The 27,893-nt window shown below is 39.1% G+C and overlaps 2 protein-coding genes and 1 long non-coding RNA gene across 3 annotated transcripts; all 3 read left to right on the forward strand.

Annotated features, from left to right (window-relative positions):
* LOC8086011 (3-hydroxyisobutyryl-CoA hydrolase 1) lies at positions 648 to 7,161 on the forward strand. The gene is made up of 14 exons (XM_021461888.1): positions 648 to 701; positions 2,423 to 2,503; positions 2,589 to 2,657; positions 3,229 to 3,311; positions 3,445 to 3,520; positions 3,607 to 3,690; positions 5,372 to 5,456; positions 5,804 to 5,889; positions 6,126 to 6,247; positions 6,328 to 6,388; positions 6,474 to 6,572; positions 6,681 to 6,782; positions 6,877 to 6,918; positions 7,024 to 7,161. The coding sequence occupies exons 1-14, from the start codon at positions 648 to 650 to the stop codon at positions 7,159 to 7,161; spliced, it is 1,182 nt and encodes a 393-aa protein (XP_021317563.1).
* Positions 11,563 to 13,280, forward strand: LOC110435242. The gene is made up of 3 exons (XR_002452853.1): positions 11,563 to 11,692; positions 11,778 to 12,169; positions 13,200 to 13,280. It is a non-coding gene; the product is annotated as an uncharacterized LOC110435242 (long non-coding RNA).
* LOC8076335 (3-hydroxyisobutyryl-CoA hydrolase 1) lies at positions 20,994 to 26,845 on the forward strand. The gene is made up of 14 exons (XM_002449980.2): positions 20,994 to 21,169; positions 22,976 to 23,056; positions 23,141 to 23,209; positions 23,868 to 23,931; positions 24,145 to 24,224; positions 24,316 to 24,399; positions 24,834 to 24,918; positions 25,294 to 25,379; positions 25,605 to 25,726; positions 25,811 to 25,871; positions 25,956 to 26,054; positions 26,162 to 26,263; positions 26,358 to 26,399; positions 26,511 to 26,845. The coding sequence occupies exons 1-14, from the start codon at positions 21,119 to 21,121 to the stop codon at positions 26,646 to 26,648; spliced, it is 1,164 nt and encodes a 387-aa protein (XP_002450025.2). The 5' UTR covers positions 20,994 to 21,118; the 3' UTR covers positions 26,649 to 26,845.

Below are 27,893 nucleotides of genomic sequence, written 5' to 3' on the forward strand. Positions count from 1 at the left end.
CCAAAGGCAATGTCTTCGGGGTCTGACATGCTTTGCAGATACATTCCTTCTTTTTTTTTCACTTCACTGCAAACTGATCCGAAAACTGGAACCAATGTGTTCCGATCCCATAAATAAGACATGCAAAAATATTTTAGGTACTGCATATCGACCAAGAGAAGGCAGCAAGGCATGGACTATTAGGTCGGATCTTTTTTCAAAACGAACGAGTATGGACCTGCAGAGTTGATGGACCTAAATGACATAGCCTAGAAGTTAATGGACCTACGATGCAGTAATATTTTTTTCCTTGTCTAGAAATCATCTTTAAGAGCACCTAGAGACCATGTCCAGTTTGAACAGTTGAAGTGCACCTCGTACACACTTTCATAGTTTAACGTTAAAAATCTGTTGGAGCTTGAGAAATTGTCTATTCTAGCCTTGATAATAGAGCTATATGTGCGTGGATAGTGCCTTGCTTCTCCTATAAATAAGGATGAAATCCTGTCATCTTGAGCAAACGTAGCCAGTTGTTGAGCACAAGCAAGAATTGGCTTAATTGATCCTCATCTTTGTACGTACGTGTGTTTCAGAGGGCTGCTATGCTGCTGGCGCGGGTCTTGAGCCGCTTGCCTGCTCGTCATCTCGTCCAAGGAACCAAGAGATCAATGGCTTCTCTGCCAGCCGCCGGCGGTGCTGCAGGTGGCGATTCTTCAGACCAGGTAGTCCCCAGTTCGTTCCCTCTGAGTGGAGACTATTGCTGTCGTTCGCCAACTTAATTCCCACTAAAGCCCTTCTAAAGAAAACATTATTTAGAGGATCGCCTAGAGTATTTGCTACACTAGCATGTTGTATCATAAAAATTTGGATACTATGCTTTGAGAGGATGTGCAACCTACCAGGTATCATTAATTATTCCAGAACCTTATTTGAGTACCATCTCCTAATTTGAATTTCCCTAAGCTCTTGAATGGATCCTACACTCCCAAACGACTCACCCAAAATTGAGAATGACCAGGTCCTGCCAAATACCATCTTCATTGCTTAATTTTAAAAGCTAATTACTTAACAAGCATTTATTCTATAAGTTCAAGTTCTGTATACCCAAACCTCCATGTTCCTTAATTTGGTTGGCAGATAATAGACCACTTAGCAATATTTTTTTTCAATTGATCATAGTACCAAAAAATCCATAATCCAAAATACTCTATTTTCTGTAGAACAGCTCTTGGGATCTCAAAAAAAAAAAAGAAAAAGAAAGCACAGACATCGGTAGGCTAGATTTTTTTACACTAAATTAATCAAGACTAATGTTACACCCAACGACAGCAATTTTCCTTTCCAGCTACATTGTCCCTTCTGAATTATTTCTTCAATTAATTTCTAGTCCTTATTGTTGAGTTTCATATAGTGCATTGGTATTCCCATGTATCAGAAGAGATATGTATCTTTTTTCCTACCAAGTAATTGAGAATATTACGTCTCACACAACTTAGTTTGCCCAAAATACATGATTTCAATTTTGTGAAAATTTATTTTTAGAGTTGATATTGTTCAAATGTGTAGAGCAGTAATTTCATATTCATAGCTTGTGCAATGGGTCTAGAAATAAAATAGTGGCATCTGTGTATTGCAAGTAGATAAACCATCCTCTATTAAGTGGACTACAACTAACCCCAGAAATTTGACCATCTTCCTTGGCCTTGGCAATGATGAAAAGCAACATAGGAGATAGTGGGTTACCTTTCCTTAACCCATTCTTTTTGGAAGATGAGAGGAAAATATTTCCTTTCCGCACATTGGATAACCAATGTGAACTCCTGCTTGAAGATCATCTGGCATCTCTAGGCTTGGTGGAATTTGATGGAAAATGAAGTCATTCGTTGACAATCAAATACTCCAGCAGATAATTTTAGGGGGTGTTTGGCAGGATCCTTCGGTGAAGCCAGAGCCATTTTGGAAGGGCTCGTCTGAAGGAGCTCGAGCCAGAGTCAGGGAGGAGGCACCCTACCAAACATAGTAAATGTCATTTTGGGCTCCACATATCAGTGTAAAAAAGTATGACAATATTCCCTTAGGCATGGGAAAGTCTGGCTCCAAGTTTTGTGTTCCAACTTTTTGTGGCTTGCCACACTTAGCTAAGGTTAGTTGTGGTAAATTAAAGCTTGGAACCAAATAGCCTGGTCTGAACTCAATAGAACAACCAGGTGAGATGAATAGTAATGGAAGTTTTTGAGCACATGTTACTAAAGACAAATACAAAGTGGCATGCATTGTTTAGACAAAACACTAGTTGACTAGATACATCCTGGTATACCTCTAACTAATAACGACCGCTTAAAAATGGCGAGCCAATGTAGATTGCTCAGTTTTCATTAACAATTGTTTCATGCTTTGTTGGTACCAGAATTAAAAACATTTTCTCGTATCCTCTATTTTCTAGCTTTTGGTAGAAGCAGATGGCTCAACACGGACACTTATTTTGAATAGGCCAAAGAAGCTTAATGTACTCTCCTCCGCAATGGTATGTTTAGAGTTCACTAGTATTACAGTACCATGTTTACTTTTAGATTAAGTAGGTACAGGATGATTTTTCTTTCATGTTGCAGATTAAGGGACTCCTCAGGTGTTTCACTGTTTATGAGAAAGATGACAGAATTAAATTGTTGATTATGAAGGTATCTCATACCAGTGTTTGTATTGTAATTAAATATTTTAGGTGGTCAGTGGTCTAACTTAGATTATAGATGTCTATTAGGCTTCATCTCATGTAGCTTTGACCAGCTCCGACTCCTCTGTTCATTGTAGTATATAAGCAGTTGTTTTATTTTTTTCTCCAAATGAACTAGGACCAGGTGAAACAACTATATTTGGTTTCACTGGCTTCAGCTCTACTGCACACTGTAGCAAGGAGCTGAAGCCATTTAGCGCGATGCCAAATGGGATGTACATGTGTTGTGTTTCTCCAATAGAAATTACCATGTAGGAAGGCAGCCACAGAGGATATGAGTTGCCCAAGCTAGCTTCTGTCAAAATAGATAATACCGAGAGGTAGAGGTGACACATTTTACTCTGTTACCGAGAGGAAGAGTTTACTGTAACATTCTTTTCTTTCATCAAATAGTTTGTTTCGCATTTCCTTCTATTATCTATTTTAAATTGATATTTTAATAACATAACTTTACTACCGCTGGGAAGCTGTCTCTTGATCTCAATGATTGTTGTAGTGTTGAACTGACTTGTTTTCAGGGTAAAGGAAGAGCATTTTGTGCTGGTGGTGATATTACTGGCTGTGTCCGGTCTATACATAACGGTAACTATCTCTTTAGAATGTCTCTGCAGTATCTATTGCCAAATGTTGATTTCTTTACATGTTTTCACCATCTTGTGTTACCTGACTCAACACCCATGTTACACATGTTTTGTTGACGACTGTGTTGTGTGTTTAATTCTTAAATCAGAAAGTTGGATAGGGGGTGCTGATTTCTTCCGACATCTATATTTGTTAAACTACAGAATTGCAACCTATATCAAACCTCAGGCGAGCTACATCCCTTCCCATTGATTAACTCTAATTATTCATTTCTCTGTTCAATGCCTCTAAATGTTTAGACAATTTAACTACAGGTTTCTCTTCTTACTGGAATCGTCATGGGTGGAGGTGCTGGTGTTTCTTTACATGGAAGATTTCGAGTTGTCACTGATAACACGGTATATCCTAGAAACCAAACTCAATAGATTTTTTTTTGACATCGTTGCTTTGTACTTATTTATTCAAGATGAGCTGTAGTTATGAAGCACAAAAAGCCCACTTGTCATGACACAGATATTCTGTAATTAAGGTTCTGCTGAAAACATTCATGCAAATGTTTGCCATAAAAAGGACACATCAGCATAACCTTTCTCTACCTTTTTGCACTACTACAAGAATTATTCTCAGAGACAGTCATTTTCTGTTAACAGAGGCTGGCAGTGTGTCAACGTCTGGCAAATGGTCACTATTAATCGGCCATTTCCAGAGGCGAGCGTGCAGTATAGTGCTTAGACATAACACCTCTCTACCACTATACTCCACACTCATTTGTCACTATATATAGGATATCCTTTTATATCAGCATTTTTGAATTTTATATTGAATATTTTGGCTACCAATGAACTCCAATAAGAAAATTTCAACTACAAGGTTTTAAATCTTGTCAAGCACTACAACTTTTGTATAGGATGTGTCTCCATCGCAGATTGTTGAAAATTTTAGAAAATTGAATATCAAAATCTGTGAATCTAAAACAAAAATTTGAGACACTAAAAAGTTCAAATAAAAAAAATATATTAACAGCAAAAATATAGACTTCAGGTCAGCCACTAAAAATTTGTGTTAACTATGTGAACCGTTCAAGGTCATTTAAGTATTCTAAATTTTGAATTTAAAAATAAATGAATATAGAACACATCTTTGGACACTAAATGACTTGAAACAAAAAAAAAATTCAACTACAAAGATGTAGACTATATTGAGAATTACAACTTTGGTTTAGATTATATCAACATCTGAGGTTGATTGAAAATTATAAAATATAAATTTTGAATTTCATGAATTCAAAAACTCTTCAAGCACAAAGTTGTAGATTGTGTTGAGTGCCACAATTTGAACTAAAGTTTGTCTTCGTCTGAGTTTGTATGAAAAAGTTATGAATTAAATTTGTTGAAACTATGTTTGGAGACATGCAACATTGGACACCTGCCTTTGAAAATTGATCTTTTTTAGATGGACACTTAGAATTCCCGTTTCTGTTAATATTGGAGATGGGCATCCTTTGCTTATTTCTAGAAATCGATATACAGAGAAGGATGTCCTAAGACGCCGGTCTCTGTAAATAATCTTTAGAAGTGGGCATTTTCCTAGAGGCTGCCTGGACATTCATGGAGGCAGTATATTAATGTGCCCATCTCCATTAATCAGAGAGGATGTCTTAGGGCACTCACAATGCAGACTCTATCATAGAGTCTAAAGTTATTTATTATCTCGAACAATGTGGACTTGGAGTCTAAATAAGACTTGGAGTCTTATTTTTTCTACCTCTTTCTTCAATAAATATACTGCCACATCAGCAAAATACCATAAATAATATGTAATTAAGTGTCTTGGACTCTGTGATAGAGTCTTGCATTGTGAGTGACCTTATAAAATAGTTTCTGTGCTAGTGCTGATAAATATTATTATGCCCGAATGTTTACTGGAACAGGTTTCAGTAATGGTACACACTTTCCTTTTTGTGATCTAGGTTGTTGCTAGTAGATCTTCTAATCACTTGGAGCATAGAAAATCTTGCTTTCTTTTTATTGGGAAATCGTAATATTCTCAAGTGCATCCTTTATATTTGGAATCATGCAGATTTTTGCAATGCCAGAAACAGCTCTGGGTCTGTTTCCAGATGTAGGCGCCTCATATTTTCTATCTCGGCTCCCTGGGTTCTACGGTAATCTAGCATCTCTCTTCTTTATTAAGTTACAGTGCATGTAGTCATGCCATTGCTGTGTATTTATATTGCTCGATATTTGTAACAATCTAGTAATATTATTCATGATCGTACTCTTCTTTAAATTGCAGTTTAAGATTTACAATGAGCTTCTTGTGCAAATAATATATGTAATAATATAAGTGATTGCTGGCATATAATCATATATATAGAGAAAAAAACAATAACCAAGTTTCTTGTTTTCTCTTTGATCTATCAGTTCTGGTATGTTAACTAGTTGTACTTCATTAGGTCAACCTTCTAGTTGGTGGTAGAAGTAACAAAAATGTTATCTTGATTTTCTACAGGGGAGTATCTTGGTCTTTCTGGTGCCAGATTGGATGGCGCGGAAATGCTTGCATGTGGTCTGGCGACTCATTTTGTCCCATCAAATGTAGGTTCACTTGTAACATAAATTGAACTTAGCTAGCAAAATAGCCTTCCAGTTATGATGTTTGTTGTTACATTTCTGGTTATTATTGTTTGGAACATGCTACCGAAATCCTTACCTTACTGATATATTGCATTTTGCATGCTTTCAATATTTTTTTTTGGGCCTGCATCTCGTTAAGGTCCTGTATGTGGTATATCAGTCTACAACTCCTAGTAAATACTCACTTTGTTTCACAGAGGCTGCTATTGCTGGAAGAGTCCCTTAAAAAGGTAAACACCTCGAATCCTTTTGTTGTGGGTAGTACTATCGATCAGTTTGCTCAACAGCCATCACTGAAAGAAAACAGTTCCTTGAATAGGTAAGGGTGTTACTGGTTGGATGACTGAAATACGACTGATTCATAATTTGACTTTTTTTTAATTCTCTGGTGCACCCCAGGATGGAAATCATCAACAAATGCTTTTCTAAAAGGACAGTTGAGGAAATTATATCCTCTCTTGTGAGTTTGTTATAGTAACTGCAGGTTTTTATGGGTTCAGGTGTTATGTTCTGAAAAATTAATAAATACATATTTACCATGTCAGGAGGAAGTGGCCTCAGATTTGGCTGATGAATGGGTTGCTGCGACAATCCAGTATTTGAAAAAGGCTTCTCCTACTAGTTTGAAAATCTCTCTGAGATCGGTATCCTCTATATAAACCATCTCAAATTGGCATTATTAGCCTACCACCTCAGTTGTGTCCACCTGAATATAGTTGTCTCATTATTTGTTTTGTTCACATGGAATTCAGATAAGAGAAGGGAGAACTCAAACTGTTGGGGAGTGCTTGCATCGGGAATATAGAATGGTTTGCCATGTCATGCGCGGTGACTTCAGCCCAGACTTCTTTGAGGTAAATATGGACACCATCAAATATTATTGTGCTCTGTACTTTGTTGTCATTGCACAGCAATATCTCAGTACCTAACATTGAATTCCCGTTGCAGGGATGCAGGGCTGTACTAGTAGATAAAGATAAAAACCCAATGGTTCAGATAATTTCTTATTTAGCACATCTCCATCTAAATTTATTGCTGGCAGAAGCTTACTCTATCTGATACAACCTTTTCTGATCTTTTTTGGGGGATCTGCAGTGGATGCCTCCAAGGTTGGAACAAGTGCATGACAAGGCCGTTGAAGAATATTTCTCAAGAATTGATGATCCAGAGTGGGAAGATTTGAACCTACCTGCCAGACGTTCCAATGGAAGAATTGTTGAGTCTATGCTTTGATGGAAGTCTTTGGTGAAGTGTTCAATGGAGCCTCCGTTTGAAGAGTCTGTCTAAACTGAAGACTACTGCTAAAATAAACTGAATATGCCATATATGGCAATTTGTATCACAAAAGATACGGTTTGCTGTTCAATGTGTAGATCAGAGCTTGATGTCAATTTGTATCACAAAATGTACTCTTTGCTGTGGCCAAAGAAAGCTTGTATGGATCGAATCAATTTTTTTTCATGTGAAACTGAAAGAGACTATATTTTAGTGAGACACTCCTAGTTATTGAACTCTGAACATTATTGGTTCTGAATTTTTTTTCGCGAATAGGTTCTGAATTATTAGTGTCTCCAAACGTTGGGACATAATCCATATGGCACATTTGATCATCATACCATGCAACCCTTAAATGATGTGGTTTGCTTGTGAAACCATGAAATAAAACTATGTATTGAAAGGGGTTGTTTCATTCATTAGTCTAAACCTCTAGAGCTAACGTGTCACTCTTGGAAACAGCGAGATGAAACACTCTATTGAGACTGGCCAGGATCCCATTTTTGTGTAAAAATCTCCATTGGTGTAGTCTCCATCAGTTGACATGTGTGCTTCAAATTGGATTGGTTGACCTCTTTCTAAATTGTATTAAATTGATTATCATGTAAGAAAGTGTGTAATATTGTTTTTGGTTGAAATTTTACAGCACCTGGAAATAATAAGAGTCCTCTGTTTCATCAGATCTAGAACTGATACTGATTTATAATTATTTTTGGAGGATGTAACAGTATTTTGACTATGAAGGTGGTGGTTCATGACATAGGCCATCTACCTTCCCCTCAGCCCCAATCACCTGCTCCCGCACGGAGCACCAGCGCCGCTGCCGACCTTGGTGCCGGCAATGGCACCATGGCTCACTCGCTCCATCTCAACTCTCTGCTCTGACACCTCAGCTTTCGCCCGACATGTTGTTCGTTTGAGCTTATCAGCCGAATAAGCCAGCCATTCAGCAGTATTTTTCTCTCACGACAAATCAGCTAACACTGCCACGGCTTATCAGCCAAACAAACAAGACCGCCGCCTCGAGGCCGGCCGTGCGCAGTCTGCGCCAATGGTGATGACGCAGGATAATCTGAAGTGGCTGGCGGTAGTGCACGCCATCAAGCAGGTGCAGCGCTGGATGGTGCTCGGACATGGGACACAAAGATTGGCATGCTCCTGGCGGCTTGGCTATGGGCAAGCTCAAGAAGTCTTGGCCCGACCGCGTCTCATCTCTGCTTCTCTCTTTACGGTTGGGTAAAGGGTATATAAATCAATCAAATTATCTGTTGATTCCAAAAAAGCTTGCAAAAAACATCTCCTTTGTATCGCTTCTTGGTAGTAGTAGTAGTAGTCGAGTTGAATTGTAGAAGCTCTTACGGTTTACAGACCACCAGGCCGTCACGGTGGTTCTGAGTGGCGGCGGCGCCTCGCCTACGTCATGCCATGCTGCATCTCAATGCCATCACGGAGAACCTTTGAGTCTCTGACTAGCACCAGTTCTATGAGCAAGGAGAGCTGGAGGGCGGAGAGATGCGTTACAAGGAAAGAAGACGACCTGATGGCTGACGGGTTGAGCACAAACCAACCCGGATTAGCACAGTCTAGGCCCCGCGTTGCCCTCGCACGAGCGGCTTGGGGCAAAACCCTAGCTGCTGCCACCGCCTCCCCCACCCCTTCCTCTCCACCTCGCTGCCACTGAAGAGCGCCACCGGGAGGCCCGGGCAGCAAACAAGGATGGTGGCGGCGGGGGCCATGCCTCGGCGATGCCCTCTCTCCGGCATGACGGAGGAGGTGCGAAGCTGGGTGTCCGGCGATGGCGCTCACTTGCATGGGCGGTGAATCCGTATGTGGCTCATCCAATTTGGCCCTCCGTGACCCGATCTAGTGAAGTCCGCAAAAGTCGGATCAACCCCGATGTCGACTCGGGCGGTGTCTCGCCGCGCTGCCACCGAAGAAAGGTGCGGCGGAGCCAGTGCCATCGCGTGTCTGGTCATCGACGACTTTACTTTAGCGGTGGCAGCCGGCCTAGGCTTGTACAATGACGGCCAGATCAAGACGGAGGCAGCAATCAATGGCGTAACAGTTCAGCAATTGGTGGGCAATGGTAGTAATATCAAGTTTCGATGGCGGTGACGCCTGTGGGCGGCACTTTCCTTGCTGGAGGCGTCGTCTTGTCCTTCATGCGGATCTCTCCGGGTGAAAACCCATCTCTAGTTCTTGGAGCGATGATGGCATCTATGGATGTTATTTTTCTCGTTGGAGACATCGCTCTTGGAAGATCCCTTAGGTTGTCAGCTCTGGTGCCGGCAACGACATGCATACACACCAGATGCTTCGTGCTGTTGCCAGGATATAACATCCAGTGTCTTCAATGGTGGTCGGTGTCTAATGATCTTTCAGGACCCTTACTAGGTCTGACAGACGCATTTTGGCGTTATTGTCTTGAGTTGGTGGTTATATTCTTGTGGAGTTGACATCACGGAGCAAGTTAGTTGTCGCGTAGGACTACTCGAGTTTCTTGTTGGAGATATATTTTCCTTCCGTCAGTTTCTTTTATTTTAGTTTCTCCTGTTGTAATAATTTGGCTTGATGTATTTTTGAAAGATGATGACTGAAGCCGGAAATACAATTTCCTTTATTAAAAAGAAGAAGTGGGGGAGACACGGTCAGAAGAAGTGGACCATCAGCAGGTAGGCGGTGGCGGCGAAGTCGTCAGCATCAGTGTCAGCAACGGCTGCCGGGGTATCTGCGATGATAGCCCGGTCGAAGCTGGTGGAGCAGCTACATAACAACCGGATCGGATTCGTGTGTTCGTCGGTAGCACATTAGGAGGAAGAGAAGAAAATACTAAATTACCCATTAGTCTTACCGAAGAGTTTTTAATCTAATCAGCGACTGTTAAGTTTTCTTACCGGAGGAACCAGTGGTTCCTCCAAGTACGGTAACAAAGGTCTTGTTTTTGCCAAAAAAATAATGTAGAGGGTATTGTAGCAAAAATAAAAAAAAAACCATATATGCGTGAGGCATTCTATCAGAAAAATGTGGGCAAAGCTAAACGTTAGGAACCGACAATTCCAAAGATTAGGTGTACTGTACTGATCCATGCATGGTCTAAAGTCTAAACTCTAAAATCTAACTTGTGAACAAATGCCGGATGCCTCACGTGGAACACCGAACCTGGACTTCCGTGTAATAAGAATATGAGCAATATGTGAACAAATGCCTTTAGTTAGTGTTGCTGCTTGAAACCTCTTTCCTTACTTTTACAAACAAATAAGGACATATTTTATTTTCTCTATTATGTCACACACACTACTATAAAAATGATTTGTAACGACTTGCGACTTCACCGGAGTGGACGGGTGTCTGACCAATGGGGGCTTGCCTAGATTAAAAATTTTGACTATTTTTTGGCATGATTTTGTTTCTAGAAAATAGATTTGTAGAGGCGACTCTATGTCCAGCCACCCCTACAAATCAGCAGCCGCCGCTACAAATTCTATCTGTAGAGGTGGCTGCAAAAAAATACCAACAGTTTGATCGGGGTGGCTGCACAAACCAGTCCTACAAATCTCCATGAGCCGCCCCTACTAATCTTGTCTGTAGTAGTGACACACACTCCCTCTACTTCTAGATCTAGCCACCTACTAAAAAATTCCCATTCGTGGTGAACAGGTAGACAAACATGAAATTGATGCTATATTATAGGAGAATAACGTTAAAGCCCACATCTTTTTGACAAAATCCTAAACCTTTAGAAGGCTCTGGATTTGACCAACACTTACTTTAAACAACTGTAACACCCTAAAATCTGCTCCTTTTAAAATAGATGAAAATTGATTTAGTTTTGTATTTGAGTGCTCATGAAGATATATAAAAAAAAATAAATTTTCTCCTTGTTCGGCACATCTTTATTCTTTGTTTTCCAGCCTATGCTTTCGTTTCGAGTTTCCCAAAATCTTTTCTGTGTAACCCAAAATCACTCCTTTCAGTTTCTCACCCGTCAATCAATCTCTAAAGAGTTACCGAAAATTATTTCAGCATTTTCCTAAAACTCGTTCCACTTTTCTGTGAGCATAATCTAATTTTTAGATACTTCTAGATATCTTTTATGAGCTCTAAATACTTTACTTGGGTTCCTCATGTTCTAAAATATCTCTAAGAATTTTCTCATAATTTTTGGAGCTTTTGGAGTATTTTTCGGTCCTTAAATATCAATTCTGGACTTTCTGGAATTATTTTTATTCACGAAATTAATTAATTCCGAAAATAATAAAATATCTCGTTTTTTCCATCAACCCAAAACCCTAACACTATATATATGCCGGCGTAGCCCTCGACGCGCTGAATCCAGAAGTACGCCCCGTTTCGCGAGCCGCCACTCCTATCGTCATAGATCTAAAGCCGAAGTTTCGAACCTAAAGCTCCGACGAACTTCCGGCGAACTCTTCGGCGAGCTTTTTCGGCCATCCTCGGCCTCCTCCACAGATTCCAAGACCATGACAAGGTTCGTGTCGATCTTTTCTGCACCGTTACCCAATTCGTTTCGTGAGAACGTCACCTCTCACCGTCGTCCTCTTCATCTTCCTCAGTTCCGGTGAGCCCTCCATGGATGGCCGGCGTCCGTCGCTCCTTCATCTCCGGCTGCTGTTGCCTTTCCTCGGACCAGCACCGCCGCCCGTGGACCATGGCCCCACTCCACCGTGCCGCCTCTCCGGTTCCCTGGCCGTGCGCCCCTGCGCAGGGCAGGTGCCGCAATGGCTGCTGCCTGAGTGCAGGCCGAGCAGGGCCATTGTCCTTGGTCGCCAAGGGCCCAGCACCCCTCCACATGACCGCGTGCCGCTGCCGGATGGCCAGGTTGGACCCTCCCTGAGCCCCTCCTCTTTCCCCTGTGCGAGTTGCTGCAGAGCAGAGGCCATGGAGGCCACGTCCAGATGCACATGGAGCAAGGAAGAAGATGCACGTATTTACAGAAGTGCCACCGGTTCGTAATCTTCACTGCTCATTCGTTTTACGTCCTATTTAAATGGTTCAGGTTGCGTTAGATTCGTCGATGTGCTTTACATAATAGTGCCAATGTTTTTCATGTCACATGCTTTTCTATAAATAGTTGTTTATTAAATTAATTAATTAATATAGGTAACTAACTTTATAATTAAAAGTGACGTAGAGTTGTAATTTCGTGTTTATTGCTTTGTGATCAAGGCAACTAAAGCGACATACTAGCAAACTTATTTCCCATGTCTCATGTTTATGAATATAATTAATTTGATTAATGTTTGTTTAGTGTCCTTTCTAATTAATTAAAAGTAATTTAGGTTTATGTTCGATCTTTTTATAATTGCTTGTTAACTTAAATATGTATATGTATTTATTAAATTATAGGTTTCTTAGTTATGATTCATATAAAGTCAATCTAGATGTAATATAATTAATATTTATTTAATATCTTCAATTGAAAGTGATGCAGGTATATAAGCTTGGACTTAATAAAGAATATTAATATGAACAATACCAACATTAATGTCCTTGGAAATATGATCTGCTTGGATAAACCTCAACACATGATGATTTCATTTAGTTGCTCTCATTTTATTTATGCTTTCTTTATTCAGTCCAAACATGTATGTTAAATTCGATTAGATTTTAGATGCTCTCATATGTCAGTTTGTATTTACATATTAGTGTTGAATTGACATAAAAGAAATCTAAATATTTATAAATAAAATAGTTTTAACTTGACTTTTGAAATTAAATATGTTCACATTAATCTGAATTAATAACTTTTACATTATTTTATTTACTTAAATAAATTAAATGTTTAAGCTTCTCTTTTATAGTATAAAAGTATCGTTAATCATTTCTTTTAACGATTGGTTCCGTTTCGGTGTTTGTAGTGATCTTGTAGCGTTGATTCTCTTTTAGTATGCTCTTTTGTCTTGTATGGTGTATTGTTCTTAGTGTTCTATTTGTTGCTTGTATGTTTGCCTATGTGTGGTGCTTGATACGAATAGACAAGAACTGTCCGTGGACGTGGAAGATTAGAAGATGATGACCAAAAGCTGATGGTGTGAGAATTGAGCAAGTCTTTAAGGCAAGTATAACTTGGGATCATCCTTGTTACCTATTCACTTATAACTACACATATATATCATATGCATGCTATCACCTTGTCGACCTTAGCAAAATCATAGATGATTGTTACTTGGATTCCTTGCTACCTACTTGATATGCATTTGTTGTAGATGTGCTAGTGCCTGATATGATCCATGATCTTGTAAGATGATTAATAGCTATGCAATGAACATAAAAGAATGGCAAATAACTGTATGAGATCTTGTCTGTAAGTGATCACCGGGACAACAGTGCAACCATGAGGGCTATAATGGCTCTGGCTTTAGCTCAGTATGAAGACCTTTTCTAGCTTGTTAGAGGTTACCCGAAAGGGCGGAGGGGCTGAACCGACACGGGTATAGTGCGAGCCCCTGTCCCTATGTGTATAGGCTGCGCGTCATTGTGCCATTCGGAAGGGGGGTATCTATATCTGCTCGCAAAGGAAACCTTGCGGCCCTAACATGTTAGACGAACTTTTGAAAGGCTTCATAGTGATCCCTGCCGACCTTCCTTGGAAGTGGGTTAAGAGGCTGATCACCTCGGGCGAAAGGGTAAATCATGACTCATGGGTAAAGATGTACAACCTCTGCAGAGTGTTAAAACTAGTATACTAGCCGTGCTCACGGTTATGAGCGGCCTTGGGGGTTCTTGCTGCGCCGACGATGAGCTTATTAAGTTGTTATGTTCATTTGATTATTGTTTATGCTATGAATTAATTATGCTTACACTTGATCATGTGATTAATGGATTATTTATGCTACCTTGACATTTGCTACTTAATTATGAACATGCTATCCACCATTAAAAGCTAATTGCAGTCAAACCAGTGTCAGCTTTTTGACCCTCATGAACCCCTGGTTATACTTGTTGAGTACGATATGTGCTCACTCTTGCTATTTCCCACCACTCCAGTTTACTAGTAAGAGTTGATCAGAAGAGTGATGGAATCATTAAGGATGTTCTCAGAATACAAGAAGTGCTAGGCATATGTTACCCCCAGTCAACCGTCCCTGTGAAGATTGAGCCTGAAGATTAGTTATCGTTCCGCGATACTCTGATGTAAGTGTTAATTATAAGTATGTTTTCGCTATATAACATTGTTTCTGATACTGTTCCTTTCTGTTGTTGTATGTGTGGACTTTCTGGGCACACATATAGCTAGCCTGGTTTTGTTCCTTAAAACCGGGTGTGACAACAACTAATATGTTCAAACTGTTTTGAGCCAAGTTGCTTTAGTCTATGCCGAAGGAAATTAAAGCAAACCTTTTGAAAAACTTATGAAGGTACATTGTTTGGAAGAAAATGTCTTGGAAATATTTTCACCATAATTCAAAAGTCTAGTTAATTTAAACCAGGTTTGAACCCATGTTTTATACAAAATAACTACTGCAAAGTATTAATTTAAGATCGGAAATTGATCACTCAAATTCAAAAAATACCATCCCCATTGCGAATACATTTTATAAACCCTTATTTACCGAAGTGCTTTAATTTTTTTTTCTGGATACAAAACTCGTTTGGGAACATTTGGATTTAAACATAGAGCTAGTTGCACTAAGTTTTATTGAGAATATTACGGCATTAAAACATATCCTCTACCTTTTCTCAAACCCTAATAAACTCCTTTTCTTTTAAAATGTCAAATGCTTTCTCCAAAAAGAATATGTCAAATACTCCTTTCCAAAATTAAGTAATAATTTATTTCTAGAAATACAAAAATCCAAGCATTGTTTGGGATTATTTTCCTAATTCATTTTTTACACCTCATATCTCTATAGCTATATCTCTTATAATTCTAAACCCCACTATAAGTCAATCTCGAGTTCCCGACTTGCAAGACATCTACATCAGCAGCCCACTAGCATATGGAGCCACGTCATCCACTAACATGTAGTTATTTGTCCATGTCAGTATGCCCCATAATCCACTAAAATTTATTCGTGATCCCTGTAGCAACGCGCGAGGTGTGCTTATAGTATCACAAATTGCATGAGTGATTGGAGTTTAATGGACCTTTCAAAACTGTTCGTGTGTTTGTTGGATTAAAAAACATTTGCACTTGGGTTAACCAAAGGAAAATGTCTTTCCAACTTATATTTTATAAATCCATACCCCCTCTGTACTCACAAAGAAAGTCGTTTCGGACAAGGTTTGAGTCAAACATTAGGAATATATTTCTACAAAAATATACATATACCACTTTCTGATAAACATTTTTTATAAAAACAAGAAGTCAAAGTTAAGCTTTGGAGATCATGTCGTTGTCCTAAACGACTACTTTTGTGAGTACGGAGGGAGTACTTCCCAACATGAGCCTATATAGGTAGTCATGTTCTCAAAACTAATTGTTAATCGAACTGTTTTAAAACTAATACTAGTAATTGGAGATTTTTTCCCTTATATATAGAGGCCTAAAAGCCAAGCACCAGCAGGACCACGGATGCATGCCACGGTGACACACACATATATACATACAGGTGCCAGTTAACCTTCCCTGCAATCGGTAGTCGACAGCGTAACAAGCGTTGCATGTGCATGCATCTGGGCATCTGGCCCAATTGAACTGCGCAGACAGCCTTCTCCGACCGCCAAGGATTTGTAGTACTTTGTAGGCCACGGCAACGCTGGCCTGGCAACTCGCGACACAGTCCGGCAGGCCCATAGCATGCAGTGTACAAAGCTGCATTAGCACCATTTCGTTCGGTCCCCCAGCACCATACCACCCAGTCAGTATCGATGCCCTGCGACCTCAAATGGCTGTGTAACCCATAAAAATTAAGTCTATTTGAGGTCCGCCGACAATTAATCCACTGTTGGTTAGATCACTAATGCAAAAAAACATCATATATATATGACCACCAATATTTCTTTGTATGCGAAGTAAAAATATCATATGTATGTGTTATTTTGTCTTAACTAACCGAGTTCTATCTCGAAAGATGACATAAATTATGAAGATAACTCTAAAAAAGCATATGAGGGGTAAACTTACCTTTTTGGATCCAACTCCTAGGAATTGAAGAAAATAGTGTCTCCCCTCTAAAGATCCATTTTTTTGGTCTCCTAGAGCACCTCCACTCACAGACGCATTGTACGAGTGAAGGGGACCTTGTGTTGAATCTGCCTGTTGTTTTGTGAAACATTTACAGAGGAGGGTCTCCTAAGGTGCAGATATGGGCACATAAATTTGTGCAACCAACGTTTAACTAGTTATTTGTATGAACTTGTATAATTTTCTTCATTTAGGCAATTAATTAATAGTCAAGGGTTAAAAGCCTTATGACTAGCTGAACTACACAAGGGCCACCTTAAAGTATGTAGATACAACTTGTTTTGGCCTCCGTACTAGCTTTGATGGTGTACTCCTTCTACTTGTTGCTCTATTTGATCCTTTTTTTGCGCATTCCTTGTAATATTCTCCTTTATGTGTAAGGGTCGTTAGCACTAGTTCTTCTCAATTTATTTACAAACAAATAACAACATATTTTCTTTTTTTCCTCGCACTTATGCTTTCTCTTCACATAGATCTAGATCAAGCCAACCCCCAAAACATCCTCATTCATGGTGAACATATTAGAGAATATAAAACAAACAATGAAGGCTACACAAATATTCATGGTGAACATACAAAGGAAGGTAACCAAAGGAGCAGATAATTAGCATGTGTGTATGCATGCAAAACAGAACACGTCATTGCATTGTCTACATACGGCCGGAGGAGCACTACGTACGGACATTCCGCAGCCAACAAGAAGACGAGGGGAAGTGCACATACAGACATCATTTTTGCATTTTGTCGCCGTCCCATCCTCCATCCACTGGCATCCAAGAAAAACGCCGTACGTGTGCTAGGAACATTATCATCACGAGATCAGGAAGGTAATCAAGCAACCAAGATTCTGTCCTGCTGTGGTGTCATGCACGTCGTTTTCATTGTCTCAAGGTTGGTGGTGCATGGCGCGCGTCCTGTTCGTTTGATTTGAGACATGAACGATCGCAATAATTCACGTTGATAGAGGTATGTGTACGGTGTTTCACTAGTGCTCCAACGAAACAAAATAATTGATTGCATCATCTCAACTCAGGCTTAGCTTGAAACCAACAACCATGGATGGTTATGGATCATTTTAATCCTTCATTGGCATTGACATAAATACATTATATATTTATTAGTATCACAGGTGAGTTTCGTTTGCGATTCATCAAAAAAAAAAACATTGTCGTTTGTGCTACACAAATAGATGAAGCTGCCAACATTATCAGAAATAAGCATATGTTTTTGATTACCATATGAAGAAAGAAATAACTACATGGAAAACAGACGATCAGATGATTTTGGCTCTGTCATTTTCTCCAATCCCAGCATCAGCTGATCGTGTTTTGACTGGTTTACATGTATAGAGATTAGAGACCCTACAAAATCTATATATCCTAGAGAAGTTGATACCTTAGGTACAAAAAATAAGTTGTTGTGATGCCCTCAACAAATACTTGGCATGCGCAACCTCACAAATCGCCAGGCCAACTCATTCTGTTTTGATCGGTTTACATATATAGAGACCAGCTCTAGGAAATCTACATATCCTATTATATATATAGAAGACTTACAAGGTGGTACTAATTGTCAATTTGTCTGTAGCCATTGTGTAGGCTAGATCCGAGCACAACCAATGTAATATCTTTTTGACAAGTACATTACTAATGTCAGTAGTTTTATATATACTCTCATATAAAAATAAGTAGGTTTTCTGATGATGTGAATGATAGGGAGGGAGGGGAGAGAAATAGGTCTTGGATATTACTGATGTCGATGTCATCAACGCCTTCATCCGATCCATGGCACTACTTGCAAAGTCCCTTGTTCGCAACCTTGGGTGCTCAAACCGTGCACCATATTGAGGTCCTCAACATTGCCGCTACTCATGCCATGGGTGAAGAGGCTATCCTCACCAACTTTAATAAGGGCAATTGCATGGCCAAGAATGAGGTGGAATAGAGGATTATGGAGCATCGTTGTCCTATCAAGAAAAAGTGGAGAAAGAAAGGAAAGAATTACCACAACAGTGAGTTCACTGGGGCATCTGACTGCACTGGCAAATAGCATGGCAAATACACATCTGTCCACTTAGAGAAGGTAGTGGAGAGGTCGTACATGAACCATGCATGCCCTATAATGCATGCCTACAGTTGTCTTACTAACCATCACATCTGACAGTTTGGACCAACCCAACCATGTCCCCATCTAGGAAGGTTTCCTCTCCTGGTCGACCCCAACATTAGAGACAAGCACCCGCAAAAGGTGCTCATGGATGGCGACAAATAGTTCAACACACTCTACAACAAGAGACTAGATGCAATGAATATCCTTCGCTCATGCACCAGACCAATCAAAGTAACCATCCAAAATCGTCATGCACAATAAGCAAGCAATGACACATGGAAAAAGTGACGTTTGGCGACCGCACCTACTTCTGCATAGACTTTTGAGGTGATGGACTTCCTAGACACCTACCTTGTCATTCTGGGACGACCAAACTATGTGAACTTCATGGCTATGCCCAACTACACTTATCTTATGATACAGATGTCGGCCCGCAATGACATTATCACTGCTAGGACCAGTTTCTAGCATGCATATCTATGCGAAAGGTGTGCTTCTTGGTGGCCTCCATGATCACAACCTCTTTTGAGGGCTCCCCTAACTCGAACAAGGCTTTATCCTCTACCTCCAAACCCGTCGAGGACACCAAGGCAGTCCGAGTTGACCTTGGTGACTCAGCTAACACGTTGCAAGTCCGATATGCCAGGGTCTCATGGAAAGTCATCAAGAACTCTCTGTAAATAGTTCCAAGTGCTGCATCATTTTAATGAAGAGATACATAGGCCATATAAGTGGAGGAACTGTCCACACTCTTGGTAGCAGGTTTTTCTATGGTGGCATACACCATCCTAACTGGCTTGCCAATCCTGTTTTATTCAGTCTACCACAAGATGGCCATGAACTGGTCTAATCAGGCCGCAACCTCCTTCATCAAGCCCTTCTGTTCATTCTGTTACGTCGATCCCATTCGTCTTGAAGAATGAGATGAAAGACCAACATAGATACTTGCTCTCATAGTGATGGTTCAAAAATTGGCATGAAAGAAGAGTAGGACTATAGTTGTGCGATTTCACGGTTTTTAATTTTTCTACTTTGGTCTAGTTTTCCTCAAATGAATTTGCAACTTGGCTGCCTATATAAACTAATTTTCCATGTCCTATTTGGTTAGGTTTAAGTTGTAAGCTATCGTTTGCTAAAGTATTCATGATACATGTCTTTTTCCATAAGAAAATGTGAGAAATGTTAAAAATAATTAGCTGGCAATTCCAGAGATTAGCCGTACCAATCCGTGGTCTAATCAACTCTAAACTTAAACTCTAAATTGTCCAACTTGCATAAAAATTACATACTAACAACTTGGGAACAAATGCGCGCACGCCTCACATGGAACACTGGAACTGAACTTGCAAAATTAATTCCTCCGTCCTAAAATAAATGCACGTCTCCTTTCCCAAGGAATCATTTTTTTTTTAATTTTAACCAGGTGTTTAGAATATAGTACACCATTTATATATTTAAATAAATTTATTACACATCATCAGTAGTAATACTTTTTTTTTATAAATTTAGTGAAACTTGAAAAGCTTGACTCCTCTAGAAGCAAGATCTGGATAGATTTTGGATTGTAGGGAGTACAACTTGCGAACAAATGCGTGTGTGCCTCACATGAACACTGAGCCTGGACTTCTGACCAATAACAATGAAAATTTTCCTAGCAGATCCACTCTCCAAAATCTATCGTAGATAGAGCTGACCGGCTGCTCCGTTTTTTTAGTTGACACTGTACTATATACAGGAGATTTAACAAGCCTGAGTGTTGGGAAGCCAATAGTATAACAAGTTAGGTCAGATGTCCTTGAATAATCAGGTGTGCAGTGGTTGGTACTTGATGCCTAGTAAAGGGAGGGATGCCCAAGACGAAGCATGTGTGGTGAAGTTTTGTTATTGGTTACTTATGCTGTGAGAGCAATTGTTTCAGATTACAGGGAGTATTCAAATTTGGTCTACTTTGACGGACTATATGGCTGCTAAGATATAGTGATTGAGTATTTAGATATTATTATTGGGTACTTTCACGAAAACCAGTAATTTGAATAGCTTCAAGCAACGTTTGCTTTCAAGAGTCAGGAGCAGTACACATTGTCGAATGTAGATTCTTGTACTGTACCTTTTATAGTAAGACTAGTTGCGGCAAATCCTACATAGTTAGACATGTTTTGAAAACTAATTGTTCAGTGAAGTGTTAATCTGATATATCTTTTATTTCCCTTCTTATAATCACGTATAGTGGCCTAAAGGACCAGCACCTGCACACAGTGACCCACATGTACAGCTTCCCCTTAACCGCCCCTGCATGTGCATGTGGATGCATCTGGGCATGTGGCCCAAAACAAGCTTTGTAGGCGGCACCATCCTACACACAGTTCGGAAAACAACCCCGATCCATACCACACCCAGTTCTGAAATTGTCTATTCTAGCCATTATAATTCAGCTATCTCTGCGTGCATAGGAGGGCCATACTGTCTATAGTGCTTTGCTTCTCCTATAAATAAGAATGAAATACTGAGCAAGCAAATGCAGCCAGTAGTCGAGCACAAGCAAGAATTGGCTCGATCCTCATCCCTGCTGTAAGTGTGTTTCAGAGTGCTGCTGTGCTACTGGCGACGGCATTGAGCCGCTTGCCTGCTCGTCGTCTCGTCCAAGGAAGGAAGAGACCGATGGCTTCTCTGCCAGTCGCCGGCTGTGCTGCAGGTGGCTATTCAGAACAGGTAGTTCCCATTCGTTCACTCTGCATGGATACCATTGCTGCTCGTTCGCGTCTGTATCTGCTCCCATTCCTTCACGGTGACCACAGCCCAAAGCACGTGACCCGTCACTATCCATTGCTGGCCAAAAGGCCACCTGACGCCCAGGTTTTTCTAATACAGCGCTTCCATGGATGAAAGGTGGTGTTTGGTTCATTTTTCCAAACTTTACCTTAGATAAGTTTATTTTTTTTATTTTTACCAAGTTAGCAGGTGTCTAGTTAGCAATTAAACATAGCCAACTGGTTTATTCTGACCAAATTTTCTAGTAGGAATCAGGAGGTGTGAGCCCCTACTATAGTTATGGTACTCAAATAAGGTTATGAAAAGATACCTGGTTGCTTGCAGATCCTAATTTGAATTTCCTTAAGATCATGAATTGATCCTTCACTCTCAAAAGATCCACCCAAAAATGAGAATCACCATGTTGTTTTTAACTTGTGACAATGTATTGTATTTAATGTACTTATTTCTGACAGGTCCTGCCAAATACCGTCTTGATTCCACAATTTAAAAAGCCATTTACTTAACAAGCATTTATTCTATATATTCAGGTTCTGTATCACCAAACCTCCATGTTCCTTCGGTTGACAAATAGCAGACCACTTAGCAAGTCTATATTTTTTTCATCTTCATAGTACAAAAAACCATAAACTAAAATACTATTTTCTTTAGAACACCTCTGGGGATCCCAAAGAAAGAAAGCATGAACATGGGTAGGCTAGATAAGACTGAATGAATCAAGATTAATCTTCCACCCAACAACAGTGATTTTCCTTTCCAGCTACATATATAGTCCCTTCTGAATTCTTTCTCCAATTAATTTTCAGTCCCCATTGTTGAGTTTCTATAGTGCATTGGTATTCCCATGTATATGAAGAGATATGTACGTATTTTCTAACCAAAAAGTTGAGAATACTGTGTCTCACACAACTTGGTCTGCCTGAAATACATGATTTCACTTTTGTGAAAATTTATCTTCAGACTTGATTTGAAATATGGAGAGGAATAACTTCATTTTCATAGCTTGTGCATTATCATGGTGTAGAAATAAAATAGTGTCATCTACATATTACAAGATCGTTAAACCATCCCCTATTAAGTGAAGTACAACCCCACAAATTTGACCACCATCCTTGGCCCCAGCAATTATGATAACCAACATATCCATCCCTATATTAAAAAATAGGTGACAGTGGGTCACCTTGCCTTAAGCCTTTCATTTTGGAAGATCAGAGGAAAATATTTGCTTTCCACACTTTGGATAATCAATGTGAACTCCTGCTTCATTCAGCATCTTTGTAGGCTTGGTGGAATTTGCTGGAAAATGAAGTCATACATTGACATCCAAATACTCCTGCACATTAACTTAGTTAATGTTCTTTTGGGCTTTACATGTCATATATAGAGTAAAAATCATGGCAAAGTCTGGCTCTAAATTTTCTGATCAAATTTTTTGAGGCTTGCCACAGTTAGCTAAGGTAAGTTGCAGCAAACTAAAGTTAGGAACAAAATAGCCCTCAACTTAGTAGATCAGGCTGAGAACAATAGTAATGGAAGTTTTTCAGCACGTCACTAATGACGTGTACAAAGTGGCATGCATGTTTACACTAAACACAGTAACTAGATACATCATGTACCTGCTGTAACTAATAATGATAGCTTAAAAATGATGGGCCAATGTGTAGTGTGCTCAATTTTCATTAACAATTGTTCCATGCTTGTTGGTACCAGAACTGAAAACATTTTCTTGTGTCCTCTATTTTCTAGCTTTTGGAAGAAGCAGATGGCTCAACACGGACACTTATTTTGAATAGGCCAAAGCAGCTTAATGTACTCTCCTCTGCAGTGGTATGTTAATATTTTGCTAGTATTACAGTCTCATGTTTACTTTTAGAATAGTAGGTACATGATGGTTGTTCTTTCATGTTGCAGATTAAGGGACTCCTGAGGTGTTTCATTGTTTATGAGAAAGATGACAGAGTTAAATTATTGATTATGAAGGTATCTCATACCACTGTGTTTGTATTGTAATTCAATATTGAGGTCAGTGGTCTAACTTAGATTATAGTTGTCTATTAGGCTTCATCTCATGGAGCTTTGACAGGCTCCGGCTCCTCCGTGGATTATAGTAAGGAGTTGTTTTTATCTTTTTTTTTTCTCCAAATGAACGAGCCATGTGAAACGGCTATTTTCCTTTTCACTGGCTTCAGCTCTACTGCACACGGTAGCAAGGAGCTGGAGCCATTTAGAGCCATGCCAAATGGGGCGTGTAAGTGTGTGATTCTCCTTTAGAAATTACCATGCACAGAGAACATGGGTTGCTAAATCTAGCAACTGTCAAATACTAGCATCTCTCAATAGATAATACACAGAGGTAGAGGTGAAGCATTTTACTCTATTCCAAAATGAAGGGAACACTATTTGAAAATTTAACAGCTTTGTGTCCCAGTGATCTAAATCTTCATTTCTTAGAGCAATGTCAGACTCGCTATAGTGTTTTGCTATAACTTGCTTTTCTTTCTTCAATTCAGTTTGTTTCTTATTTCTTTCATATAGCTAATTTAAATTGGTATGATAATAACTATAATTTTATTACCACTGGGAAACCGTCAGTTGATCTCAATGTTTTCCATTGTGTTGAAGCATGACTTGTTTTCAGGGGAACGGAAGAGCATTTTGTGCTGGAGGTGATATTACTGAATGTGTCCGGTATATACATAACGGTAACTACTTTATAATGTCTCTGAGGTATCTATTGCCCAGTGAAGTTGTTTGCATGTTTGTAACCGTCTTATGTTACCTGACTCAACACCCATGCTACTTGTTTCAAATGCTCTAAGGTTTTTTTTTTAGAGCACGCCTTGGCGCGTATCAAATGCTCTAAGGTTGTTCTACATGTTTTATTGACTGTGTTGTGTGTTTAATTCTTAAATCAGAAAGCTGGAAATGGGGTGCTGATTTCTTCAGAGATCTATATTTGTTAAACTACATTAGTGCAACATATATCAAACCTCAGGTGAGCTGCATCCCTTAACATTAACTCATTCTAATTATTCAGTTCGCTGTTCGTTGCCTCTAAATTAAATGCTTAGGCAATTTAACTACAGGTTTCTCTTCTTACTGGAATTGTAATGGGTGGAGGTGCTGGGGTTTCTTTACATGGAAGATTTCGAGTTGCCACTGATAACACGGTATATACTAGAAACCAAAATCAAGTGACAATTTTCTTACGTTGTCACTTTTACTTGTCTATTCAAGACAGCCAGTAGTTATGATTATGAAGCACAAAAAGTTTGCGTGTCATGATGCAGCTCGAGATCTGGTTGTTAGGTTCTGCTGAATATAAACTTTCAGGCATACTATTCATAAAAAAAAGACCCAGGATGACTGCATTTCACTACCTTTTCTGTTGAATATTATGCTTGAATGTTTAATTGTTTATTGGACTAGATTTCAGTTATGGTGCATATATATACTTTCTTTTTTGTGAGCTTGATGAGTGATAGTAGTTCTTTTACTCATTTGGAATATTGAGAATCTTGCTTTGTTTTTATTAGAAAATCGTAGCATTTTCAAGTGCCAAAATATGGGTCATTTGCATTTACATTTCAAAATATTCCTGCAGGTTTTTGCAATGCCAGAAACAGCTCTTGGTTTCCTTCCAGGTGTAGGGGCCACATATTTTCTGTCTCGGCTTCCTGGGTTCTATGGTTATCTAATATCTCTCTTCTTTGTTTAATTAAAGTACATGTAGCCATGTCATTGCCATTTATTTATTAACAGTATGGGAATACTACGCATCCTTGGATTATTCTTTAGTTTGCAGTTTTACAAAAGAACATGTGCTTAATTGATTTTTAGCAAGTGTGCTAGATTTTGTGGAAATGATCTATACAATTATGTAAGTAATTATGAAGATATAATTATATAGAGAAATAAAGAGTGGCCAAGTTTCTTGTTTTCTATTTGATTTTTGGTTCCATATTATGTGAATTACTTGTACTTAGTGAGGTCAGCCTTCTAGTTGGTGGTAAATGTAGCTTGAGAGATATTGTTAACTAAAGTTTTATCTTAATTTTTTACAGGAGAGTATGTTGCTCTTACTGGTGCCAGATTGGATGGTGCTGAAATGCTGGCATGTGGTCTGGCTACTCATTTTGTCATGTCAAATGTAGGTTCACATGTAACTTAAAATTTAACTGAGCTTTCAATTTTTGCTTCCAGTTATGATGTTTGCTGTTGTATTTGTGGTTATTATTCTTTGGAACATGTTACATAAATTGTGACCTTAATCATAAAGCATTTGAATGCTTTCAGAATTTTTAGTCTGCATCATTGAATTCATATGTGTGGTATATTAGTTTACAACATCTAGTAAATACTCTTTGTTTACCAGATACTACTATTGCTTGAAGAATCCCTTAAAAATGTGGACACCTCCAATACTTTTGCTGTGCGTAGTACTATCGATCAGTTTGCTCAACAGCCATCACTGAAGGAAAACAGTTCCTTGAATAGGTAAGGGTGTTTCTGATTGAATGACTGAAATATGCCTGATCCATAATCTCACTAGCTAATTTTTTATTCTATGGTGCACTGCAGGATGGAAATCATCAACAACTGCTTTTCTAAAAGGACAGTTGAAGAAATTATAAGCGCGCTAGTGAGTTTGAGTAAATGCTGGTTTCTATGGGTTCACATCTTCTGTCTTGACAAATAATTATTAAACATGTATTTATCATGCCAGGAGCAAGTGGACTCAAATTTGTCTGATGAATGGGTTGCTAGGACAATCCAGTGTTTGAAAAAGGCTTCTCCTATTAGTCTGAAAGTCACTCTGAGATCGGTATCTATCAGAAACCACACTCCATATTTGTACCACTAGTCTATGATCTCAGTTGTGTACACCAGAATATAGTTGATTCATTATTTCTTTTGTACTTTGCAATTCAGATAAGAGAAGGGAGAACACAAACTGTTGGTGAGTGCTTGCATCGGGAATATAGGGTGATTTGCCATCTCATACGTGGTGACTTCAGCCGAGACTTCTTTGAGGTAATTAAATATGGACATTATCAACACTGTTATGTATACTTCATTGCCATTGCACAGCAATTTCTCTGTACCTAACATTTAATTCCCATTGCAGGGATGCAGAGCTATACTTGTAGATAAAGATCGAAACCCAATGGTTCAGATAATTTCATATTTAGCACATCTGTATCAAATTTTATTGTTGAGAGCTTATTTTAGCTGATACAACCTTTAGATAATGGCGATTCTTTTTTTTTGGTACTTGCAGTGGATGCCTCCAAGTTTGGAACAAGTACATGAGGAGGTAGTTGAAGAATATTTCTCAAGAATTGATGATCCAAAGTGGGAAGATTTGAACCTACCATACAGACGTTCCCATGGAAGAATTATGGAGTCCAAGATTTGATGGAAGTCTTTGGGAAGAGTTTAACGGAGCCTCGGTTGTGGTCAGAATAACGAATCATCTCATCTTTGAAGAGCCTATGTAGACTGAAGACTACTGCTACAATAAAACTGATTGTGCCATATTGGTCCACTTATATCACAAATGATACTCTTTGTTATTCAATTTGTATTGCTAGACTATCAGTCAGCTCATCTTGTCTGACCACTCGAGTTTGATTGTTTAGTTCACAAGCTATACTACTACAGTGCTAGAGGATGGGCTATCACTGCTGGTTCTTCAATTGAAATTGACAGTTTAAATTATCTACTGCCGGTTCCAGAAATACCAATGCAAGACAAATAATGATTGGGACCCTCTTGAACGGAAAAACCATAACCTAAAAAGCTAGCTAACAGGAATTACACGTTATATATGCATCAAATTAAATCAGCACCTAACACTAGCACAAAGAGGTTTTGAAGCAATTCACGTCTATACATAAAAGAGGTAACATGGTAATCAAAATATTCTCGTGCGAACGTCTATCAAGATGTGTCACGCATACATAGAAAGTTGCAAAATAAAAATATTTGCCAAATCTAGTAGACCATGCATGCAGGGTTTTATTTTTCGGTGAAATTTCGCTGAAATTTTTGAAATTTCATATTTTTCACTGAGGTCCGATTTCTTTTTATATCGGTCAAATTTTTCGGTTAAATTCAAGTTTCACTTCAAAGTTACTTTAAACTACAATAAAATGACCCACCATATCTCCTAGTCTTATCAAAACCCTAAATTTCTTCGAAATTATTTAATTTTCTCACTCACATATTCCTTGGCACTAGTATATCACTACTACACGTTTTATTTTGCGCAGTTTTCATGTACTTGTTCCAAACTTGGAGGCATCCACTGCAAGTCAAGAAAAAGGATGCTGTATGGGGTAAAATAAGCTCTCAGCAATAAAATTTGATTCGTATGTTCTAAATTGTTGTTGTATCAGATAAAATAAGCCCCCAGCAATAAAATTTGATGCAGATGTGCTAAGTTTGAAATTATCTAAACCATTGGGTTATGATCTTTATCTAGAAGTATAGCCCTGCATCCCTGCAATGGGGATGTTAGCTACCATGGAGTCTGTGCTGGCAAGGAACACCCTTACTCAGCTAAGCTAATTTGGCCCACACAACCTAGTGAGGTAAGGCTTTGCTTTTGCTAGCAAGACAAGGCAAAGCTAGCTATGCAACCAAACTGACCTTATGTTGC

Source organism: Sorghum bicolor, chromosome 5 (genome assembly GCF_000003195.3).
Source record: "Sorghum bicolor cultivar BTx623 chromosome 5, Sorghum_bicolor_NCBIv3, whole genome shotgun sequence".
Taxonomy (NCBI): Eukaryota; Viridiplantae; Streptophyta; class Magnoliopsida; order Poales; family Poaceae; genus Sorghum; species Sorghum bicolor.

Excerpts from the sequence above, each read along its gene's own strand:
- LOC8086011 (XM_021461888.1), top strand. The coding sequence starts at position 648 with ATGGCTTCTCTGCCAGCCGCCGGCGGTGCTGCAGGTGGCGATTCTTCA. Across the intron at positions 2,658-3,228 it reads TTAAATTGTTGATTATGAAG|GGTAAAGGAAGAGCATTTTG; the intron begins GTATCTCATACC and ends ACTTGTTTTCAG. Across the intron at positions 6,783-6,876 it reads TCAGCCCAGACTTCTTTGAG|GGATGCAGGGCTGTACTAGT; the intron begins GTAAATATGGAC and ends TTCCCGTTGCAG.
- LOC8076335 (XM_002449980.2), top strand. The coding sequence starts at position 21,119 with ATGGCTTCTCTGCCAGTCGCCGGCTGTGCTGCAGGTGGCTATTCAGAA. Across the intron at positions 23,210-23,867 it reads TTAAATTATTGATTATGAAG|GGGAACGGAAGAGCATTTTG; the intron begins GTATCTCATACC and ends ACTTGTTTTCAG. Across the intron at positions 25,380-25,604 it reads CTCATTTTGTCATGTCAAAT|ATACTACTATTGCTTGAAGA; the intron begins GTAGGTTCACAT and ends TTTGTTTACCAG.